This window comes from Salvia hispanica, chromosome 4, assembly GCF_029641045.1.
Source record: "Salvia hispanica isolate PSC_SH4W2 chromosome 4, Shi_PSC_v1, whole genome shotgun sequence".
In the NCBI taxonomy this organism is placed as follows: Eukaryota; Viridiplantae; Streptophyta; class Magnoliopsida; order Lamiales; family Lamiaceae; genus Salvia; species Salvia hispanica.
This window is the reverse complement of record NC_142695.1, coordinates 9,550,096-9,573,068: the sequence shown is the minus strand read 5'-3', so window position 1 is coordinate 9,573,068 and position 22,973 is coordinate 9,550,096. Positions and strand designations below refer to the sequence as shown.

Below are 22,973 nucleotides of genomic sequence, written 5' to 3'. Positions count from 1 at the left end.
TTTGGCCATACTGAAACTCAAATCTTGTTACTTGTTTTAAACTTATATATCACACATAATCTTGCATATAATGGTACTCACACATATCTGTGTAGCAGAAACAGTTTATTCAAAATTAGACAACACCTAATCCTTAGAGTTCCATCTACACATTTCCTCCAACTAATCAAAGGGATGATACACATACATATTAAGGGCTGCTTCCATTCCTACTACCTGAAGGCCTAAAACACCCACACAGAGGGCCCTTCTTGCGTCTCCCGCTGCTTTTCCTCCCGTTGTAGATGATGAAGTCTCTCAGAATGACAGTTTTGCTCTTGAGAAACTTGTTCCTCTTCTTCTCATCCTCCATCTTCAACAACATGTACTGTATCTTCTGAAGCTCCAGCTGCAGCCTTCCGATCCTCTCAGACCCCTTTCGCGCCTGCTCTGCCACCTTCCTTCTCCGCGTCTTCACACCCTCTTTCTTCCTGTCCGGGGAATGGCATTCTTCAATGCTCCTAACAAGCCGGCCGTTCAAATCCACTAGACTCGCCACTGTTTCCTCTGCTTCCACCAGCTGTTCTTGAACTGTTTCAAGATCAACGTTCTTGACCTTTCTATAACCCTTTCTGTTTGTCTCCAGCTTGCCTCTCAGGTTTAGCACTGTCATCTGAAGGCTCTCGAGTTTCTGGGCATCAGAGGCGAGCCTCTCCAAGACTCTCCTACCACTCATTTCTCGGTTCAGCTCAGAACTGCTGCTGCTTCTCGAGACCTCCCACTTATCCACGCGAAGCTCCTTCTCCACGTCTGAATCCGTGAAGGGGGGATCAGAGAGACGTCTCACGTTCTCAAACTCATCGTACACTATGTCCTTGTCAGTTATCTTAAACGACCTCCTAAGCGACTCTCCTATTGTTAGGTCCTCAGCAGTCTCCCACAGCTCGAGCATCTGATCGTCTACCCTGCCACTACCTTTCTTGCGGATCCCTTTGAGCGAGCTGCTCGTCACTTGATCGAGTGGAATGTCTTTTATTAGCATTCCGTTCTTTGCTTCACAGGCTTTCGTTTTTATCTTCTGCAACTTGGGAGTGTTGCATGTCTCGGTTCCATGTCCTTTCCTCCGGCTGTGCTCATACTTATCCCTGCCCAAGAAACGACGCGACTTCACCTGCTCTGTCTCATCCACTGCATTGCTTTTCGAGATTGATCTTCTGGGGGCTACCGGTTTGTTCATCTCTTCCATCAACTTCCCAACCGCGTTTACTCTCATCTGCAAGCTCTGTAAGCTGACAAGGGATGAGTCTTCCACAGCTACTTCGGAGTCATCTCCAACGACTTCGAGAATCTAAAAGATGCAAATGTATTATTCACAAGCATATAGGGCAAGATCCAAATTATAAAAAACTAGAAATGAATTGATCTACTAACAAGAGAGAGTGTGTTTGTTACCTCTGGCTCATGGTCACGGGATGCTTTGAGCTTTGTCTGAAGAAGAGCATTATGCTCAAGAAGCATTATATCCTCTCTTAGAGCAGATATGACTGGATCGTATGCATGCAGCTGCGATTTCAACCCGCCAATTTCATTCTCCATCGAGCTAATCTCCCCTTTCATTTGCTCAACTTGAGATGTTTTTGAAGCATTCTCATTCTCAAGTTTCTGGCATACTCCACTAAGCTCCTGCAGCTTGTTCTTGAACAGAACTTCACGGATAGAAGAGATCTGAAGGTCAAAGTAAAATACCGTAGCTTCTGCTTCCCAGAGTTCAAACTCGTTGCTCTTCTCCTTGAGATCTGAACACAAAGCCTGTTCTCTAACAGTTTTCTCTTCCATCTGCTCCCGGAGTTGGGAAAGCTCGCTCTCAACGTTCATCTTCAGCACATTAAGGCTCTTCATTTCCTCCCTCTGGGCTGTATTAGCTTCGGACAGCCGGATAATGTCCTTCTCAAGAGTCTCCTTCATCTGCACTGACTCTAGGATATCCGTTTTCAGCTCATCGACCGTTGTACACAATTCCAGATTAAACTTTTCGACACTTTGAAGCCTCGTTTCTGCATCCAAGAGCTTCCCCTCTGTTTGAAGCAAAGTCTGTTTACCACTCATAATCTCCTCCTTCATCTCAACATTGTATTCTCTCATCCCTTGCATCTCTCCTTCCAACTTTTGGACAGCATCTTTCAAGAGTTGGTTTTCTGCCTTTTGCAGCTCCAGCTTCTCTACCAATGCAGACATTTCCCTTTCAAAGCCACAGTTGATCTGATGCTGTCTCCTCAGATCACTGAGGAGTGATTTTACGTGTGAAGACTTCTCCTCAATGAAGCTCCTAAAAACGACTGATTCGTTAGCAGTTGCTAGGCATTCAAGTAGAGCAGCATTGCTATGCTGATCTACCTTTTGTTTCTCCTCCTTTAGAACAGAAAACTTGTTCAGTAAATTTGTATTATCCCGGCTTACTTGCAAGTATGCCGCCTCTAAAGTGTTGTATGATTTATGCAAATCGGCTTGTTTGATAGTAAGACTCTCCAATTCAACTTCAAGCATAGCAGCATGCTGACGACTCTCACACACATCGGATTTTAATATTCCGTTCAGCTCTTGGAGTTTTTCGTTTTCAGTTTCTGCCATAGCGCTCATGGTTTTGAACTCCTGCTCTAAGGTCTTCCTCTGCAACTCGAATTCCATCCCCTTGGATTCTAACTGCTTGAGGAGGGTCAGGAGAACAGAGTTCTCAACCAAGAGCAGCTGCTTTTCATCCTCGTGGCTTGATATGGAACTTTTCATATCTTCAATAGTTTCGATAATATGGTGCACGGTGTTCTCCATCTTATCCTCGGGATGACAGTCCGGATCAGCTTCAAGCGCCCTGAAAACCTGGTGAATGCTCAATCTGAGTCTCTCGATTTCATCCAACAAGACTTCAGCTTCTACTTGCTGCTCAAGGCTCTCACTCTCCAGCTCCGAGATCAATTTCTCCGCCAATTTGGATGCCTCAACGTGTTTTTGGCACTCAATGATGAGAGAGCAGTTCTTCTCTTCCATATCTTTCATAAATTTGTGCAAGACGGATATCTCAAACTGAGCTTTAAGTGATTTCTCGAGTTCCTCTTCGTATTCCTTATTTTTCCAGCTATTTTCTTGTTTCAGGAAATGAATCTGGTCTTCTAGTCCAGCCAATCTAGTGTCACTCTGAAGCTGGGAGGAACTTCGTTCTTGCTTCTCCATAAACAACGATATTTTGAGTTCTTCGACTTGACAGTGAACTCCCTCCTTTTCTCTCTCGAGGCTCATGCATTTGTCTTCAAGCCCGGTATATTTCTTCTCTAAGGTTTCTAGTCTTCTCTCAACGTTTTCCAACCTGGTCGCCAAGCTAATCCTTTCCTCCAAAAGATGAGACCTTTCATTCTTAAGCAATTCACACATTTCTTCCAATCCCTTGGATTTCTCCCTCAAACCTTCAAGTTCACCTCTTGCATTGCAGAGGGTATTCTCAACAACAGCATTTCTTTCCAACAGGTTGTGCATATTATCGGTCGTAGCCTTCAACTGAGAAAGAAGAGAAGCTTTCTCGGACATGAATGTGGCCTTTTCTTCTTGGAGAAACCGGCAAGATTCCTGCAATGCTTTAACCGTTTCTCGTGAGCCCTCCAGCTCACTCTGCAAGCACGAGATCGAGCTTTCTAGGACCACCTTTTTATCCAAAAGTTCCTGCATGCTCTCCAGCTTACTCGACAGGATTTGTCTCTCGTTACTCACCTCCTCATTCATCTCCCTCAGCATTGAGTTCTCATTCTGCAAGCTCTTTATCGAACTCGTTACACAGTTTTTGCTCAGACCTGCTGCTTCTACTTGTTCGACTAAAGCCTGATAGCTCCTATTCAGCCCTTCGATTTCCTCTTCCATACGCGTTATCTCCTGCTCGAGGGAATTACTTAGGTCGCTGTGGCGTGAAACTTCTTTCTCGAGTCTCTCCTTGATCTCTCTCAAGGTAAGGATTTCATTTTGCATTTTCTCCACCGAAGATGAGTTTGCTCCACTCAGGCTTTGATTCTCTTCCCGAACCTGACAAATCTCTTCTTCAAGTCCTACTTTGCTTGCTTCCAAGTCCTTGAGCGTGTGGAGCACGTTTTCCAGCTCAAGCTTAAGAGCTCTCTGATCATCTCGAGATTGAGAATGCAGGTCCTGAAGAGTGGCCTCAACTTTTGCACGACGCGAGTGTTCATCTTGCAGGCACGTTTGGAGGCTCTCCAACTCCTCCTGCTTCCGTGAAAGCTCTTGATCCTTGGCAGCAATCTTCTTTTCCAGTTTCTCAGCCTCTGTTTGCAGCGAAAGGTTCGACATCTCCAATAGCAAAGACTTGTCTTCAGCAGTCCTCAGCTTCAGATTTCCAATCAAAACATCATTGTTAAGGCGCTTGACTTCCTCTTTCGCACACGTCAAGTCCTTCTCGAGCTTGGAAATTGTCTCCAAGCAGCATTTGTAGCGGAGTGCAGATGCTTCTTTCTCCTTGTTGAGATCTGCAAGGGACTGTTGAAGCTCGGAGACTTGGGTTTCAGCTGACTCTGCTTGTTTCTTGAGCAGTCGAGCCTCATTTTCAAGAATGGTGATCAGATTCTCGAGAACTGATATCTTCTCAAGACATTGTTTATAATCTTCTTCGTTTTCACGCTCCAATCTACATATTTCGTCTTTCAATTCCCTGCGATTCTCTTCCAAATTTGCTATCTTCTCCAAGTACTCGTTGTGTTTAATGAGCCCAGCATTATTCTCGGCCTCTAACTGAACAAGAGCTTCCTTCAACGTCTGAACTTCTATCTCAGCTCTGCTAGCTCTCTCATTGAGCTCGATAGAGTCATCCTTGGCATTGTTGAGCTCTACCTCGACACTGGATAGCTCTGCCAGACACCGTTGATACTGGACAAGGACACTCTCCTTTTCAGCTCGGATATCAGCAAGTGCACGTCTCAAGCTCTCGACTTCACTTTCAGCTTCTCCAGCTCTTCCAGCCTCCTTCACGGCCTCATGATTTTCGTTTGAAAATTTCAGCACTTGAGCATGAAAAACCGGGGTCCTTTCAATAGAGTTTGAATCTTCTTCGTCTCCCCCTAGTTGATCATCTTTAAGCCCATGCAAGTCACCTGAGCCAAACAATGCACGGACTATTCTTGTTTCTGGTGTGCGAGGAGGTTTTGAAGGCGAATCTTCAACCATATCGACAGGTACTTGGTCAGGAAACGCCTTTGCTAAGGTCCGATGGGCATGGCGCAACTCCCCTGTTGCGTGATTGTATCTTTCAGCTAGTGCACGATATGCCCTGTAGAATTCCTCAACTAATTTCATCAACTCGGGCCGTTTCTTGTAGTACATCTCAGCCCTTCTAGCGAATGAATCCGCATCCTCTTCAAGTAGCTTGATCATAAATTTTACTTTGGAATCAATATCTGATATATCATGAAACATAGGTCAGCATATACAAAAGAGAAGAAAATAGCAAGCAAAAGCATCAATCTAGTGAAGATGTATATCACATTGATACTTATATAGGAAACTGGATCTTCCTATCAATCAGATAGAAGAAGTTTAAAACTAAACTCACAAACATTCATAGCAGAAAAATGAACCTGTTAGATTGTCATGGAGCCATTTAGAGTTCTTAGGGCTGTTGTGGCTATCCCACCACCAAGAATATAACCGCCTCGATTCTGAATGTGATAACGCTGCCATAACTCTGGCTACGAGCAAATAATGTGCTAGTTCAGCCTCAAAAAATTGATCCTTGTATGTTAGGCTCTGCAATCCCAAAAATGGCAGACAGTAAAAAACCAAAATTTTAACTATGACTTCACAAGATGCAGGACTTTTTCGAGCAAGGGCATATGGTTTACCTTCTTGATCAGAACTGGTAAACAAAATGCAGTTCACTACAGTGAGCTCTAAGCAAATTTAGTGGAAGAAATCCTGAGCCAATGAAATAAATATGATATATTTATATTTCAGGCCTCACATGCATAAAGCAAACTATATGTGAAAACTTTATACATATAAAGATCAAATAAAGTAAAAGAACAAGTACAAATATAAGAAAATTAATTGCAAAATTAGGTAGAAAGAATATGCCTAAGATCATAATAACTAAAACCACTTCCTACGCAACAAATGTCAAAACCCAATTAATAATTCCAGGATTAAAAGTAAAGTTCTCATAGCAAAATCGTTGTGAGAAATTTAACATCAAGGGCTGTGAATTTGGATATTTCATCATGAAAAAGATAAGTTTTTTGGAACACAAAACAACTGATATTCATGAAGCTACAGAGCTAAAGTGGCCAAGCAACTTTCTAGTTTAGTAAAATTTGGGTATTGCTGTGAAAGAAACTGTTAACCAGCAATGTGCAGTTTTAGAATAAAAAATTTGTTGAACTCAAAACTCAATTTGAAGAAATGTTCTAATAAAGCAAATGGCTTTCATTGCAATGAGCTTCACTATTACTGCAAATTGACACACGTTTTCCCTGACAACACAGATCAACAACTTCCTAAACAAACTACACAAAATTTATTACAGTAGCAGAAAGCATTTAAATGATAAAAATAAAACAAAAAATCAGAGCCGCCAAGCACAATATGAAGCCATTCATGAAAATGGGCCTCTCAGAAAACTCCAAGATTGAATCTTTCAACTAATATCCATACAAAATAAAACAAAGATCAAATTTTTACAACTACCCAAAAAAAAGACTCACAAAAAAACTGAGAAACTTGATCAGCAGCAGGCGCTAGATTCTCACATTCACCCCATAGCTTCTCTCTCTTTCAACAAATTCTGAGACATTATTCTCTGTGAGTCTCCCCTTTCTCTCTCTTTATCTTTGAAGGGTCATCAGCATTATCAGTCTTTGGTGCTTTGTCAGTGTGACAGAAGTCTGTAAAAGGAGAGTGGTGAAAAAACTTTTATGGAAACTATGAAACTATACATACAGATTGAAATTGTGTGTATGTATACGCGTCTTTAAGGTTTATGAGATTTTAGAAAAGAAATGAGAAAAATCAGCGTTACATTATGATTTAAGAAGATTTTGACAACGGATATATTATGCGTGGAGTTTCATGTCACCACTTTATTGGGTAGAGAAAATGGCGAGTATTCATCACTCACACTACTCTCTTTAATTATATCTTTAAATATTATTTGTATAAGTATTTTTTTTCTTTTTTTTCTTTGCTAATGAAATGGGGCGACTTTGTTTTATTTTTCGAATCAAATAGATAGAATATGCGTTTGTTTTTAGTCCTTACATTTTGTAAGGTGGAGTTCATACGAATATCATTTATATATCCTGATATAAATCAAAATCACTTTTCTTTATGTAGAAGTAACTATAAGATGCCCAGATTTTGAAAGTTGTGTAATTAATTGCGTTTACGAGCAATAATAACAATATAATCGGCATTTATGTAGTATCTGTATTTCCTCAAAAATAGGTGTTGAGAAATCAATATCAGTATTCAGTATTTACTAATTATCCGTTGAAACTTGAAAGTGACTATATAGTTATCTGTCTAAAAAATGGTAACAATCCTTCGAAAAAAAATGTAGTAAAAAATTATATGGCTATATTTATATTATTGAAAATACTAACTGTTACTAAGATGGAGGAATACGCATAATACAAAAAGCTATGATACAAATAGTGTGAAAAAGAAAACAAGCATGCTATGACAAAGATAGGATAACTGTCTTCCATCATTCACATTCTGTAAATGAAATGAAAACGTTAATTATTGAGGGAGAAAATTGACTATCAGTTTTACTACAAGTTATTATTTCTAACTGGAAGATAAGTATAAATTCTAGTAAATAAATTCGACTCGAATCACTCGATCAAAATGGCAAAGTGTGACTCTTATTATGAGACAATGGAGTATTAATTATTCCAAATAGTAGTTATATGTTACTATGGAGTGTATCAAAATATCAAGGTTTACCCGATTCATTATTTTAATTTAAAAATATTTACTTACACTATACTATCTCTGTGTACAATAAACTTTATACTAATATTTCCATATTTATTTTGATGATTATCAAGTGGTGTTAAAGAGTTAAATAATTGAACATATGAATTAAAAAGTATTACCTTTATGAAAATAAACATATATTTGTCACATCTGATAAAGGGAAAAGATTTACTTGATCATATTTAGTAAATTTTTCTAAATCATTACTATTACAATTAAAATACATATGATCTCTTGAAACACAAATTATAAACTTTTGTAGATTTCAGAATATTTTTTCATGCAAGAAATTAATAAGTTTTTATTCACTGATCAATGTATAGTACTACATTATCAATTTATGTCAATAACATAATCAATATTTCTAATTTTTGAGATGAAATATAGATGAAGAAGTGTAGAGTTGTTGTACAAGTGATCACATAAGTAACGTCCATTGCAACATATACTAGATTTTCTATTCTTTAAGAGAACAATTTTTTGTGTACATCACATCACTATCCGTATTATTTCCGACTAGCGTTAGTGTATGAAAAGAAAAAGAGAAGAGAAAGGGAAAATGAAAATGAACGAAGTCGAAGTCGAAGTCGAAATCGAAATCGAAGTCACTAAAGATTAAATAATAAGGAGCAAAAGTAGATGAGTTGGTTTATTGGGCGTGACATTAAAATTTGTGATTAATTGTAGCATAGAATCGCATGAATCTTTCGCCACCACATTTAAATCATTCACCAATGGGCCTCCATATCTTTAAAACTAATTAAACAATCGTGAGAAACAAGAAAAAATAGAAAGTGGGTAGGTATTTGACTTATTGCCTTCTCAATTCATTGATAATTAATGTGGACTTTGAAAGAACATGGGTTATTTTATTTATGTTTAATTACTTAAAAAAAAGTATTCTAGTTTAATTTTTCGCTTGACTACTACGGTCAATATATATATGAACACTACAATAATTTTGATTATGTATGTAAATTTTAATAATTAGCGCTACAATATAAAACTTGTGTGAGGTCGTCTAACAATCCAAAATTTATGGAACATGTCAAGGCTCATTGCCTCATATAATGGTATAAAAACAATTATGTGTTTGAGATACTCAAGCTCCGAGCTTTAGGAAATCAAATAGCGTTTTCACATTATTCTTTTACCCCATATGCACTCTATATGGCATAAGATATTGGAATGCATTAAATAGTATAGTGGAGTATTGAATTGTAATCAAGTTGATATGATGAAATACTACTATGAAGATAAGATGGAGATGAACAATGAATTGATAGTTAAAAGTCATCTCAACAATCAATGTTTTAGGTGTTAGTTATACAACCAATATACATAGGTGTGTATGTATTGTACTCTGTGTAGTTTGATAGCAAACAAGCAACACATTTATGAATTATGGGTGAATAATATTTGGAGTTAGGCCTAGTGCTAGTATTTTAAAATTGGATATTAATTGGTGGATCGATGTAGATATCATCTTTCAGTAGAAACATTTATTAGCTTTCTCATAACAGTATGTAGTTAGAATTGTGGGTCAGTTTAGGGTTGTGAGTCAATACATGCATCGACCTTGAATTGGTCTTTAAAAATTACCATTGAGATGTGAAGTAATAGATTGGCACAATCAGAGATGAAGTTTTGTTATGAGAAAAATGGACATTTGAAGATTTAGGGTTGTGTCTGTTAATATTATGGACAAAAGATCCACCCTTGGTCAATTCATCTTGTTGTAAGCAACCTTGATGGTTATAGGAGCAAGAATCAGATAGTGGTTGCTCTCAAGTTCAAAAGTAGAGTTCAAATGAGTGAAATATGGTGTAGCTGGAGTATTGCGGCTACGGATGTACCAAGTTCAAGGTTTATAGAAAAAAATTATTTTTTTTATAAAACTCATAATAATATGTACCAGTTCAAGGTTTATAGAAAAAATTAAATTTTTTTTTGCAAGTTGTATTATGTTTCATGCTAATAATCAATCCTTAAACTATCTTTTCATTTCAAAATCATTTCAGTTGAATCTATTGTGTTCACTTTCTACATTGTCCATCTATATATGTAGTGGGGGTTTACACTCTAGTCCTGACATTTCTACAAGTTATGGCATGTATAAATAGAGATCGATCGTGTATATTCGATTAAATACGTTGTGTTTTTATCAAAGAAAACGACATATACACAAATGCAGTAATGCATCTAAACGTTATGAATCCCATCATGACACAAGTTGCATAAATAAATTCCAATATAAAATGAACTGTTAAATACTACTACTAATTAGCTTAACTAGCAGCTTTTCCTAGCAAGATTTGCTTCGTTGTAAGGCTATGTTTCACAAAGCAGATCGCATATTTAAAGCCAAATAACTGAATCTTGATGACTTATTAAATTAGTAAACAAATAAATACATCTTGTGGGAATATAGACAATGATTTCGTTATCTAACGTGTTATATGAGAGTTTGGCAACACATCTATTTTTAAGAAGTCATGTTAGGTTAAACTTCTTAAATGAAAATTTGGCAAGACTGTAATTATTCATACATTGGGATATTTATGGATTATTCACATGAATTTCCATTGTGCTTAGTTTGTGGAGTACTCTCAACTGTAATAAATTGAATTTGTCTTATGTTAAATTTTGAAGTTGATGTGTATAGATAATGATAGATTTTATTTTTCTAACATCGTGCTACGGTTATTTTATTTCTGTGCTCTAAATGTGTTTGTCAAAAAAAATCATAATTTTTCGGCAATTCTATTCTGAATTATGTATCATTTCATTTGAAGATACCGTCGGTGCGAATATTATGTTCAAATGTGCAATCTTCCACGTCAATTGATCGGAATATTTTTTTGGTTTTCCTATAGTTCTTTTATTTTATATGATTATTAATTATTAATATTAATAGGCTGCAATATTTTTGTTCAATGAATTACTATATTTTAGGATGCAAGTAATAATTTTCGAAGGTAAAAGAACAAGAATTTATGTTAAAACTGCAATTATCGCTTTTCTGTTCTATTTTTGGGGCATCTCTAACAAGTTTAATCATTGAACTTTTGGATTGAAGTGTGGAATAAAGTTAAAAGATAATTTTTGAAAAAACCATAATGATTGTTACCAATTAAGCTTATGGGGCACCATCATTCAACACATGACTGTCTATGCTCCCCTTTGTGATTAAAATAAAATAAAATAAATAAAAATAATAATAATAATAATCCGTGTTAAAAAAAAAATAATTAATAATAATAAGTAATAACAAGCCTAAACATCAAGGTGCGAGAGTAATCAATCAAACTGTAGAATTAGTTTAGCGATGCTATATCATTTGATTGTTGACAAAGACAAATAGATGCCATTTCCTTACTTTAAGTAACCACTAAAGCCCCCACTTTTAACTGTGTGTAAACATAAAGACATGTACTAATCAAGATGAATCCACTCAAATGTCATTAAAATTATTTGAAACATTATGGTCAACTGCATAAATAATCACTCCTACAGATTATACTATATACTAGTACTACTATATAGTATAAATTTTTTTTTAGTTTCATAATTGGACCAGCTTGCTCATATATAAATTTTTTCCCCAAATCTTATGTTTTTCTTCACACATGTCTCCTTTTATGATAACTAGTGTTAACCCACGTGCGATGCACGACAGAATATTTTTTTGTCATACAATTTTAAATTTTTAATTGATTAATTAAAATAAGAAATAATATAATTATATAAAATTTAAAATAGAAAAATATACTACTATATAATAAAAATTCAATAAGTATATACTCCTCAATTCATTTTACACCTAAAAATATTAAATTAAACATATTTAAACTGGAATTAAGAAAAACACAATTATTTGGACAATGCTAAAGACACTATATTAAGTGTTGACATTTTTGAAAAATATGTTTAAAACAGTCCTTTATATTCCTCTACTAAAAATAATAAATTGTGTAAAGATGAAGATAAATACTATGTATGTTTGAATTAAGGATGTGGCAATTCTTCCCTCTCTAAGAACTGTAAGAAATATTGGGATAAAATTCTGGAACCATATACACGCGGTATTCTAACTATTGTAATCAAAGAATAAAAACAACAATAAATGAAATGGAAATTACAATGAAAATTAGTCAAGAAAAATCCTCTTTCCGCAAGACAGTTACATCACGGTTAGTGCTCTCGGATTGACAGATTTTCCCCAAAGATGAAACGACTTCCTCCTATTGTATATAACATCTCAAACCTGCTAGACACCTATAAACTTGATGGGGCTCCAAAATCGAGCAAAACAATGTTCCTAAAATATGCAATAAAATGTTAAGAGAATGAAGAATGTTTTGTTGGTGTGTATTCCATCCACAACTCTATGCCTTTTATAGGTACAAAATTAGTAGTACATAAGAGATCATGGAATTAAAATATCATAAATTATAAAATCAAGACAATATAGGTTACAAAATTTGTTAAATGCTTATTATTCTATTTAAATATTTGTAACCACCAATGAGTCATTGTAGTGCTTTAAGAATTAGTCAAATGCTCGTTAAAATATCTAAATAAATATTCATGAGAGTTACTTAAAATATTCAAATTGATCCATAACTTATAAATATTTTAAAATAAGGACAAAATATATAAATATTTAAAAAAAAGCCAAAACTCGCCTTTTATATATGTATAGATGGCATAATCCTTTATCTACCGACTACGTACCATAATTGGTTAAATGCAAAATTAGAGAAAAATATGGCCCCTACCTACTCCGATGTGAATTTCCTAGATATCTTGATTTTAATGTTTCAATCCATTCATAGTTTCATACTGCTTTACATAAGCCAAAAAAAAAATACTCACTTCACATGTTACATCGACCAGGCGGATGCAAAAAATTATGTTGATAAGAGTTCTATATTCTTAATTTTGTATTCAAAATTTCGAAATAATAATTTTCATATATTTTATTATGATGGCATGGGCTTTTGCTCTCTAACACACATAAAATACCAAAACAATCAATTACTTCCTCCGTCCGCCATTAAATGTCTCATATTTGATCGGCATGGATTTTAAGAAATTGTTTGACTTTATAAAGTAAAGTGGATAGAAAAATTGGTGGAATGTGAAGCCTACTTTTATATATTGATTTTATAATAAAATGTGAGTGGAATGTAGGATCCACTTACCAAATATGATAAAAGTGAAATGAGACATTTATTGGGGGACGGACGAAAAAGGAAAAATGAGACATTTAATGGTGGACGGAGGGAGTATACAACAAAAATAGCTTTGGAGGACCAGTAACATTGATAAATAATACTCCCTTCGTCCCATAGAAATAAGTAATTTGAGTTTGATCCGAGTTTTAATGTGTAATGAGTATAGTAAGAGAGAATAAGAAAAAATAATTGAAATTGTGTAGTGAATGATGAAGTCCATAAATGGATATAAACTATTTTTATGGGATGAACGAAAACCGGAAATATGATTAATTTCTATGGAATTGGGGAGTAGATTGGGATTCATATCCAATAAAATAAGTCTTAAGCATAATAATTGAATAAAATAAGTGGACTTAATAACAATAATAAGATAGCTCAGTATGACAGTATCCAACAGCTTAAACATTACTAAAGCTTAATTGGAAAACAGAGTTTTTACCTTTCTCTCCTTTTTTTTCTTTTTATGATAATGTTACATCACTTCCTTCAAGTAAAAAGATAACAATAGATCGAGTAGTAATTTGGTGGTTCTGTGGTAAAGTGAGTTGTACTACTGTATACCAGTATAGATGTTTGCGCTCCACCAGTTTGTACCATGTCCTTGAATTACCACAAACTCATTCTACGTAATAGCTGGCATATAATGTCTTTTTCCCTGTCTACAATAGTATTTATTTTACTTATTAATGTCAAAATTGGTTTGGACCCTACATAGTATTTTTAGGGAAATAAATTATTGATAATGCAGTAAATCACGAGGTACAGTGTGATTTTTAATATTAATCGATCGGTATTGATTTCCACATGTACAAACTTGTACACATTTGAGTGGAAGGTTTAAAACACAGACGAAATACACTTTAGTTTTAGTTTGTTAATCAATAGGTGATTCACTATTGCTATAGGGTAAATAGAAAATTACTACTATTGATTCTCTCTCAAAGAAAATGTTTGTACAAGTGATTATAGAGGATGGAACCATGAAATAAACTTCTGTATTCCAATTAGACTCCATTAATTCTAAATTAGGATTTTGCATAAATACTGATTAAGATTTTTCATCTTAATTAAATTATGTAGAGTTGATGCACGGCTGTGGGCTGTGGCCTCAATCACTATTAATCCACCCACCCTCATATGACAAGACACGTCCACTACAAAAAACTAGCTAATTTAGGCACTTAACATGATTATTGGCATAATAGGTCTTGGCAGGTGCGTACTTAAAAAACTTGTCACTATATAAAACTTTAGTGGCGGATTCGTAGGTCACTAAAGTTACTAATCCACTCAATGGCGGAAAACATAAATGGTAAGTTAGTATTAGCAACGGAATAATACGTCACTAATAGTGAGTGACGATTTTCAGTCATTTTATCTGTCACTAATTCTTGAGCTAATTGTCGTCGTCACTATTCGGTCACTAATTGGCGTTTTTTTGTAGTGGTATTTAGAATTAAAGGAGGGTTTTTTTTATGTATTGACTTAATTTGTTTGTTGTGAATCATTGATCATGATAGGGTATAATATATGATTTCAAAATCATGGGTGAGGAAAAATTTTAAATAAAATTAATAAATTGTTCAAAATTTTATCATGTAAATCAACCATAATGCCACCACCACAACTGGAGTCACACCAAATAATTTTCAAACAAAACATATCAAAGTGTAGTTTCCAACCAAAGTATTTTAGCACTTGTGTGACATGAAATCAAGAAAAATTAAAGGGCCATTTTGTGATGCAACAAATCAAAAGAAAGGGGCCTTTTTGTGATGCAAGATAAGCAAAACACTGGGGCCTAATTGATTTAAGTTTCATATTGTGTTTTTGTTTGTTAGTGAATTGGACTGCTATGTCTCTTGTCAAGATTTCCAACCAAGTTTTTGTAAAATTTTACAACATAGATAAGAGTAAATAATTGGTGACATACTTAATATTTATATACACACGAAATCAATCCAATTCAAGACTATATAAAGAAAATGTAAGTTGACGGTACTCCCTCCCTGAAAATTTGTCACATATTTCCATTTGCGTCCGTTTCTAAAAAGTTGTCACCTTTTACTTTTATCATTTTTGACCGTCGACCTACATTCCACCAATTCATTCACACTCACATTTTATTATAAAACTAATATATAAAAGTATGATCCGCATGCTACCAATTTTTTCAAATCAATTTCTATTACATTTCTTAAAATTCGTGTTCAGTCAAATGGTGATGAATTATTAGGGACTGAGGGAGTAATTGTTATTCTTATTCATATATATCTCCAATCCCATAAGCCCACCTCGATTGCTAGTGTTTTGTCTTCATAGGCTTTTTTTAGGAGAGTTTTATTTAGATTCAAGTACGATAATAGTAATATTCTTCCGACAAAAACATAAAATAAGTAATGCTTTTACTATTGGATGTGTCCCACGTCTGTTTGCAATGTGCTTTTGACCCAGCCGATAATACCAATCATGGTAGTTCAGTGCATGAGTTGCAAACGAGTCATAATTGTATAATTGAACAATAAATCTATTCATTTGAAAAGGAAAAATAAAAGTACATCAAACTGTATTTAAAATCTAGAGTTGTGAACTTCTCTTCAAATTAATTTGCCTTCACTGAGTTCAGGCGATCACTTTTATTTATACAAGCAGCAGAATAAAATTCAATTACAGCGTGATTAATTTTATATACTTGGCATGAGTTTAAATATAATGTTTGATCCATAGAAACGAGCCCAACTGAAATAAAAATGGGCCTAAATGGGGCCAGATCCATAATCTCAGTCCACCTCAATAACAAATCATTCATTCTCTAACAATGTACAGAATCCTCAACAACTGTTCAAGAAAAGCAAACCTCATGTGATCTAGCATAGAAATACACTCTATACAAGAACTTATTATGGTAAACAGAAAAACTATTTTACATACATGAAAATAAAAATGGAACTACAAGGACATAGTATATCTTACAAACTACAGTGGTGATCTGACCTGGGCTGCAGAGGAAACAGAGATGATTCACTGGTTCCGAGTGAGAGACGGGAACGATGGTATAGACTCAAGGATGAGCTTGCGGCTGCTCCTCGGGCCCGGGGACATGCCCCCTGCATTGTGAGGCGGAGACACTCTCTTCCGGTTAGGAGAGGCTGACTGGACGCCTCCATCGGGAGACCCTCCTCCGCCTTGGAGAACGTTGGGGATCTCATCTTCTGTGATGGTGTCAAACTTTGGTGGAGGAGGAAAGAAGCTTGACTTCCCAAATCCTTGTTTAGGAAGGACACTCGAGGAGGAGGAGCCAATGGAAGGGAACGAAGATCGTGGTGGTTTCTTCTTTGAGGAAACCGGGAGCTGAGCCGATTGCCTAGTAGATAGAATCAAGAAAATGTTTACTTTAGATGATAGTTTTGATTTTGATAGATAAAAATAACACAACAGGCTAATCTACCATATACATTAATTCTTATGCAAATACTCATATCCTGTGTGTGTTCAGAGACTATAGTTTACCTTCCTCCCCGTAGAGGCGTTGCAAGAGGTGCTAATTCTTCCGGGTTCTGTTCCACGTCATTCTCTAATACAATCATCTGCAAACCTTTGCCGGACATGCTCATCTCAGATGCATGCATTTCTTCTTCGACTTCAGCCTCCATGCCTATCATTACCCAAACCAGATTCAGAAAATGTAAAGAGGATAGGCACCTTGTAAATTGAAACCCGTAAACCTATATACTCACCGTCTTTTCTGCCGAATGCATTCTTACACCCTTCACATCTGCAGTTAATGGAGCAGCCGACGCCACCCTGCAGGAAACCAAGAGTTCACAAATCAGCTTACGATATAAGACAAGGCTTCCTACCAGGAAGAGGAGAAACAAACCTGATAGCATTCACAGTATTTCTTCAAGCAGCCTGATTTTTTGCAGTTGCATCCTCTCTTGTGACGAGCAGAAGCAGGAGTCTTGCTGGAGTTGTCCTGATACACAGATTCACGAGTACATCTATGAGCCCAAGCAATCATAACAGTCTCCAAAAGGCAACTAACTACTTTACTTACCCTCATTTCTGATGGTGAATCTGATCCTCTGATCACTTTGGGAGCAAAGGCAAGAGGATTTCTTGATTCGATTTGTTTGCGCGTTGCAAGGACTGTGCTTTCGTGGATAGGTTTATTGAAGCAATCTATACAAGCACACGGCTCCACGCAATACACCCCAGCAGCAAAGCATTCACAGTATCTATACACAAATGTTAAACCAGATGTTATTTTATGCTACTAAAGCGAGATGCACACATCCGCCCTCATTAAATCCTAATCCTGATTGTGATTAATCAACCATAACTAGGGACTAATAAAACCTAAAAGAGATTGGTGAACTTTGATTAAGGCGTTTAAATGTCATGTTATTTGTCAGTTTACTATAGCACATTACATGAGATTGAAAAGTGAAGGTAACATAATTACGCTATGATGCATAGAAATACTCACAGTTTTAGACATTTTGATCTCTTGCAGTTGCATCTTTTACAGGACTCGCCTTCCCCAGCTTGTTCAGACCTACGTCTGATCGAGCAACAAGTCACAACTAGGTACCAAAAAACATTAATCTTGAAACTAGCTACTGCTTGGAAAAATACCTCTTTCTCTTTGGACTGCCCTGATTGATATCTTCATTTGCTGCATATGCGGATGGCAGGCAGGCATCTTCAACAGCATTTTCAATGCCATCACCATTTCTGTCCGATGTGGCAAGCGGTAAGTTGTTGTCCAGCAGTCCTTGATTGGTAGTTGATGGGTGGAGATTGACAACTGAGCTCGGACCAATCAATAACCTTGCAGATGATGAAGAATCAGGATTACCATTTTGATTGTCCTTAGGTGTTGTTGCAAGCGCATTTAGATGCAAGCCAATTCCAGGCATAACACGACGTGAAGACTCGTTCCCCCTGTTTAGCGGGACTACCTTCTGGTCGCTGGAGGTCATATTGCCATCAGAACAAAGCCACACGGAAGAATCAGAAACAGGATTCTCTTCCAAATGTTTCCTACGGGCTCCTCCCATCTCAAAAACCAGACAGCGCCTTCTGATACCTCGGTAGAAACCAAGTTGCTACAGAAACAATTCAAACATTTTAAGTTCAAACTTTTAAGGGGAATTAGCGAATAACATGTTGAAATTATAAATTGTTTTACCTCACAATCCCCTTTTTCATCAGAATTGCTCAATGATGGACCGGAAACTAGAGCATTTTCCATTTCTTCTCCTTCTCTGGGCTGAGTAGATGATGTTTCAGCTTCATTTCCCGCAACAACATGCTCGCCAGAATTCACTGCATAAATCACTTGCAAGCGCTGCATGTCACTCTTAATCCCGGTATAGAAACTTGTCCCGGGATTGACTGATTTGACGTAAGAATCTCTATCATCGGGAGATTGAAAGACTAGCAGCTTCGAAGTATCAGAAACCATATGCTCCCAATCACAGGACTTGGCTTCTCTATTTTGATATACCTCGTCAGTGTTCATTTCACCCCTCTGAGGGGGCTCATGCATTGGCGGAACAAGGGCTGAAGAAGTGCAACCGTAATCTGTAATGGCTTTGGCTTCAAGACCACAGCCAGGTCTTAAGTTGGAGCTAGGGCTGGTGAAATCCACCACAAACTTGGAGCAATCATCATAAGATGCCTCAGCAGCCATGTCCCTGTCATCACCACTTTCCTTTTGTTCATCCAATTTCTCAGTAGCATCTGCATCCTCCTTATATGCATCAGGTTTGGTCCCTTCATCGGAAGAGAATTCAGGTTTTGATGGGTCGGAAAGCTGATGCCTGAAACAATCCAAAACCATTCAAACACAACACGACCAGGTTTAAATTATGGCATGGCACTGCAACAAGTGGTTGAATTACCTTCGCAGAAACCTGGATTCCCGTAGAGAACTAACATGAGGTGAAGTAAAGACAGATGGAATGGATGCAAAACTGAGAGGGTTGATTGTCTGCGTGATGTGTGTGGATTTAACTGGCATAATAGGGGAAAGACTGTTGAGGAACATAAAAACTGGGGAATCCTGCACGCGAATAAGATAAACTCCATTGTTAGAAAACAGATTAAATTAAAGACAACACCTACCACTGATTAATCATGATTGTATGAAACCACCAATTCTTAATCCAAACAAATCAACCAAAAATAGCAAGGCTGTGCCCTCCCTCTTCTGATTGAAAGCATCAGTTCAACAATAGATTCACTGAAGGGATAAATGTGATTACATAACTTGAACACATCAGCAAATTGGTAAATGGTTTTAGAAGCAGAAATGTTAATGATAGGCTAAAGTGGCTAATCAATATAGGCACAGGATTTGTGAAAATCAAAGGAGAGCTAAGATTTTGAGTGAAGTGGTTTTGATTTTAATATCGATAGATCATAACTGAAGACAAATAAAACTAATAATTGGTGACATTTGCTTAAAGATACTTAAACAGTTGACAAAGAAAGAACAGAGATTTCTTCAAATCTGAAGAGAGAGGGAGAGGGAGAAAGAGCTTTCTGAAACATGCATAACAAAGGGACAAATTGCATAACCATTGAGGCTCCAATAGAGAAGTAGCTATTCTAGAAATGTATTTGAAGTATCGAATTGCTCCACAGTCTTCTTCTTCCCCATTTTTGCTCCAACAATTGAAGAAGAACAAATTCAATGACAAAAATTAAAGAAGTCAAACCAAAGTGAGCAAGATCAAATCCCACAAATTCAAGATTCTTACCCCCAAAATCCCAGGTACTAGATAAATTTCATTACAAGAAAAAAAGAAAACAACCTGGGATAAAACTAAGAACACCAAATCAAGGTAACAACAGAAACCCTAAACAATAAAAATGCAAACTTTTTTGCTCTAGGAGACAAATTAACCTCAAATTTGGCCATGGATGCTGCGATCTGGGTGTTCTTGCTCCTCTCTGGAGTGTCCATCACTTCAATCACTTCTCCGCAACTCTCTTTTGCAGGAATCTCAACTCTCTCCTCCATCCCTAATGTGTGATGGAGGATAGCTCCCTCCGCCTATCTATCGTTTGCTCCACAGAGGGTCAAAGAAGAGAGAATGAAATTCAAGAAGGAGCGGGAAAAGCAGTAGAGTGTAAAATGAAAAAATGGACTTTTCTTGTGCTGACAAAGGCTCCGTCCCCACCACCCCACCAAAACACCTCACTCTTCTACTCACAGCTGTTGCCCATGTGGTCAATTTATGAGCAAAGGCAACGTTAAATATGTTGTTGAGTGGCGGTAAAACTCGCATTTCTTTTACCATTAACTGTAAGAGGATCTTATCATCATTGTCATAGTTGACAAATTAGGGTTCAATCTAATGAATTAGATTAGCTTTGCTTTTAATTTCTCCTTTATGCCTTTTTCGTGGGTTTTTTGTTGAAGAAAGTCGGTTTCTATGGAGGCCAAATCTTTATTTGTTTTTTTTTTTCACCTCATTGTGACATTTATTGAGTTAGAGCCTTAGGGCAAATGAATTTCCTTTTATATATATAATTAGTTGCTTTAATCAAATCAAATAGTTTCTTTTTTTGGCTTAGCATTGACTTGAATATGGACTTGGGCATGATTTGATCATATGTTTCTTAGAATTAATGGCGTTAAAATGATTGAAGATTTTGGGATTTTTTTGCTAATTACCTCAACTCTTATGTCCAATGTTATGTTATGTCAATATTTATCTTCTTTACCAATGTATCGCAGTTATAGATTCAAACTCAATCATCTGTTTGGAGACTTCCAGTTTTAATCCGTAAAACCACTCAAGCAAAATTAATTGAATTCCGTCAAATACATACTTGGTACACCTGTGATGAAACCAAAAATATATTTATTCATCTTTTCTGTAATTTAGGTAGGTTAAATATTCATCATTAGGCAACATTCAGATCCCTTTTTTCTCACATTTTTCCGGCGTAACCTATCAACCTCAGTGTAACATAATATGAATTGGGCCTTTTATCACAGTACAGAATTTTTTATGCAATTCTGCTGAATAGAATCCACCAAAATTTTAGTGTGTTAAGCCCAATTAAACTAAATCACCTAAGCTACATTACAGATTTATGGCTGAATTATTTTGGAAATGATCCTTATATTGATTTGCTGATTAAGATATAGCTAAATTAAAGGTGAGATATTTAATCAATTTTATATATTCAAATAATTATTTTTTTCATAAGATCAATAATTTTTGTATGTTAGATTAATATTTTTTTATCTGCAAGAATAATAAATTTTATTCACAAAAAATGTAAACGTTTATTCGTAAGAATATTATTTATTAAAATTATAACTTTTATTCGCAAAACTATAACTTTGTTCATAAGAACAATAATTTTTAAAATTTGGACACCAACTTTTATTTATTAAAATAATAATTTTTATGCATGCAACCAATAACTTTTATTCACTAAAACAGTGATTTTTATTCGTAACAACAATAGTTTTTATTCATAAAAATACTAACTTATATTTGAATAATTATTTTTATTCACAAAAATAGTACTCCATAGTACTTTTATTTATCAAAACATGTGAATGTTAAGCCCAAACAAGAATTTTTACCGACTAGAGTACTGCTCTTTGCTTTTGTAATTCTATCTCCAACCATTTACGTCAAACTCAAACTCACTCTTAGTGGGAAATGATTTTCGTAGAGAATTTCTACGTACGTAATGCCCTTAACTTTTTAATCCGACCGAAACGGTTTTATATTAACCGGTTTTATTATTATTTATAATGTTTATTTACTGTGACGCCCCGGAAATTTCGATCCTTTCTTTCGAGATAAATCGGATTTAGTAGCTTAATTAATTTTCTCTTAGAAGTTGTGTAATCGTACCTTCCTTGTTGTATTCGACTTTGGAGTAATTTAAGTATGTTTCGGGGAAGGAATAAAGTGCAAGGAAATTTTGTGTCAAGGATAAAAGTAAAGCTATGCTTTTATTAGATAAATAATTGAGGACAAATTACACAAGAATGTTGGAGATACATCTAGCACATGTTACATATGTGAGGGTGACACACACACATCTTCTCTACACCATTATCCTACACTAGTGAGCAAGTTGGAAGCTAGCTATTTTGGTGATGGAGCCAAAGGATCTCTAGAGGAGCATCTTCTTTCTTTCCCCCTCAATCTCCTTCTCGATTTTCAGCCCATAAGGCTCCAAATTTCCAGCTATGATACCTGCAAATTAGCACAAGATTGGTATTAGAAGATGACTCACAAGTAAAGAGAGAGGGAAGCACAAGCTAAATAAAGAGATGGAGCATTTAGTGATAATGTAGCTAAGTAAGCTACAAAGTATAGCATGAGGTAAGAAAATCTTGGTCACCATCTCCTCTAACATCAAAAGGGAGTCGAGACAAAGGGGCATTGGAGAGCGAGCTCCTACCCAAGCCCAAAAATAGAGGCTGAGACAAACTCTCATCTCCCCGTCGATCGAGGCCGAGAAATCAGCCAAGGGAATCAGCCACAATCACCAAAACGGCAAGAATCTCACAATCATCAAGCTCGAAAGTAAGAGAGCTAACAAGCCCAAAATAGGAGTCTTTGACTCCAAGTCTCAAGCCTACCTTTCAATAGCTTAGCACCATATAAGCAACCTCTCCTCACCTCCTCCACCACCACATTCCATCACCACAAATTCTGCAACACCAAACGCGAAGAGCAGCGA

General features: G+C 36.1%; 2 protein-coding genes across 4 annotated transcripts; both read right to left on the bottom strand.

The window, feature by feature from the left end:
• Positions 1-92: 92 nt before the first annotated feature.
• LOC125194601 (protein NETWORKED 1A-like) lies at positions 93-7,179 on the bottom strand. 3 transcript variants are annotated; one of them, XM_089056269.1, is made up of 6 exons: positions 7,037-7,179; positions 6,723-6,902; positions 5,865-5,937; positions 5,601-5,769; positions 1,432-5,420; positions 93-1,327 (listed from the first exon to the last, which is right to left on the bottom strand). In XM_089056269.1, the coding sequence occupies exons 4-6, from the start codon at positions 5,701-5,703 to the stop codon at positions 191-193; spliced, it is 5,229 nt and encodes a 1,742-aa protein (XP_088912395.1). In that variant the 5' UTR covers positions 5,704-5,769; positions 5,865-5,937; positions 6,723-6,902; positions 7,037-7,179; the 3' UTR covers positions 93-190. The 3 variants fall into 3 exon arrangements, with proteins under 3 accessions (XP_088912395.1, XP_047948813.2, XP_088912396.1); XM_048092856.2 differs by lacking the exon at positions 7,037-7,179 and having other exon boundaries at positions 6,768-7,024; XM_089056270.1 differs by lacking the exons at positions 5,865-5,937; positions 7,037-7,179 and having other exon boundaries at positions 6,723-7,024.
• Positions 7,180-15,981: 8,802 nt separating this feature from the next.
• Positions 15,982-20,485, bottom strand: LOC125196512 (protein tesmin/TSO1-like CXC 2). The gene is made up of 10 exons (XM_048095048.2): positions 20,158-20,485; positions 19,151-19,311; positions 18,436-19,069; positions 17,880-18,352; positions 17,731-17,805; positions 17,299-17,479; positions 17,122-17,217; positions 16,979-17,045; positions 16,752-16,896; positions 15,982-16,605 (listed from the first exon to the last, which is right to left on the bottom strand). Exons 1-10 carry the CDS (start codon positions 20,272-20,274, stop codon positions 16,263-16,265), a joined length of 2,292 nt encoding a protein of 763 aa, XP_047951005.2. The 5' UTR covers positions 20,275-20,485; the 3' UTR covers positions 15,982-16,262.
• Positions 20,486-22,973: the final 2,488 nt, after the last annotated feature.

What these genes read in the sequence shown, in the direction of transcription:
- LOC125194601 (XM_089056269.1), bottom strand. Translation starts at nt 5,703, where the DNA reads ATGGCAGCGTTATCACATTCAGAATCGAGGCGGTTATATTCTTGGTGG. An exon ending in GCTCCATGACAATCTAACAG is followed by an intron (nt 5,421 to 5,600) that starts GTTCATTTTTCT and finishes ATGATATATCAG; the next exon opens with ATATTGATTCCAAAGTAAAA. An exon ending in CCCGTGACCATGAGCCAGAG is followed by an intron (nt 1,328 to 1,431) that starts GTAACAAACACA and finishes TGCATCTTTTAG; the next exon opens with ATTCTCGAAGTCGTTGGAGA.
- LOC125196512 (XM_048095048.2), bottom strand. Translation starts at nt 20,274, where the DNA reads ATGGAGGAGAGAGTTGAGATTCCTGCAAAAGAGAGTTGCGGAGAAGTG. An exon ending in CATCCATGGCCAAATTTGAG is followed by an intron (nt 19,312 to 20,157) that starts GTTAATTTGTCT and finishes ATTCGCGTGCAG; the next exon opens with GATTCCCCAGTTTTTATGTT. An exon ending in ACGCCTCTACGGGGAGGAAG is followed by an intron (nt 16,606 to 16,751) that starts GTAAACTATAGT and finishes TCTATCTACTAG; the next exon opens with GCAATCGGCTCAGCTCCCGG.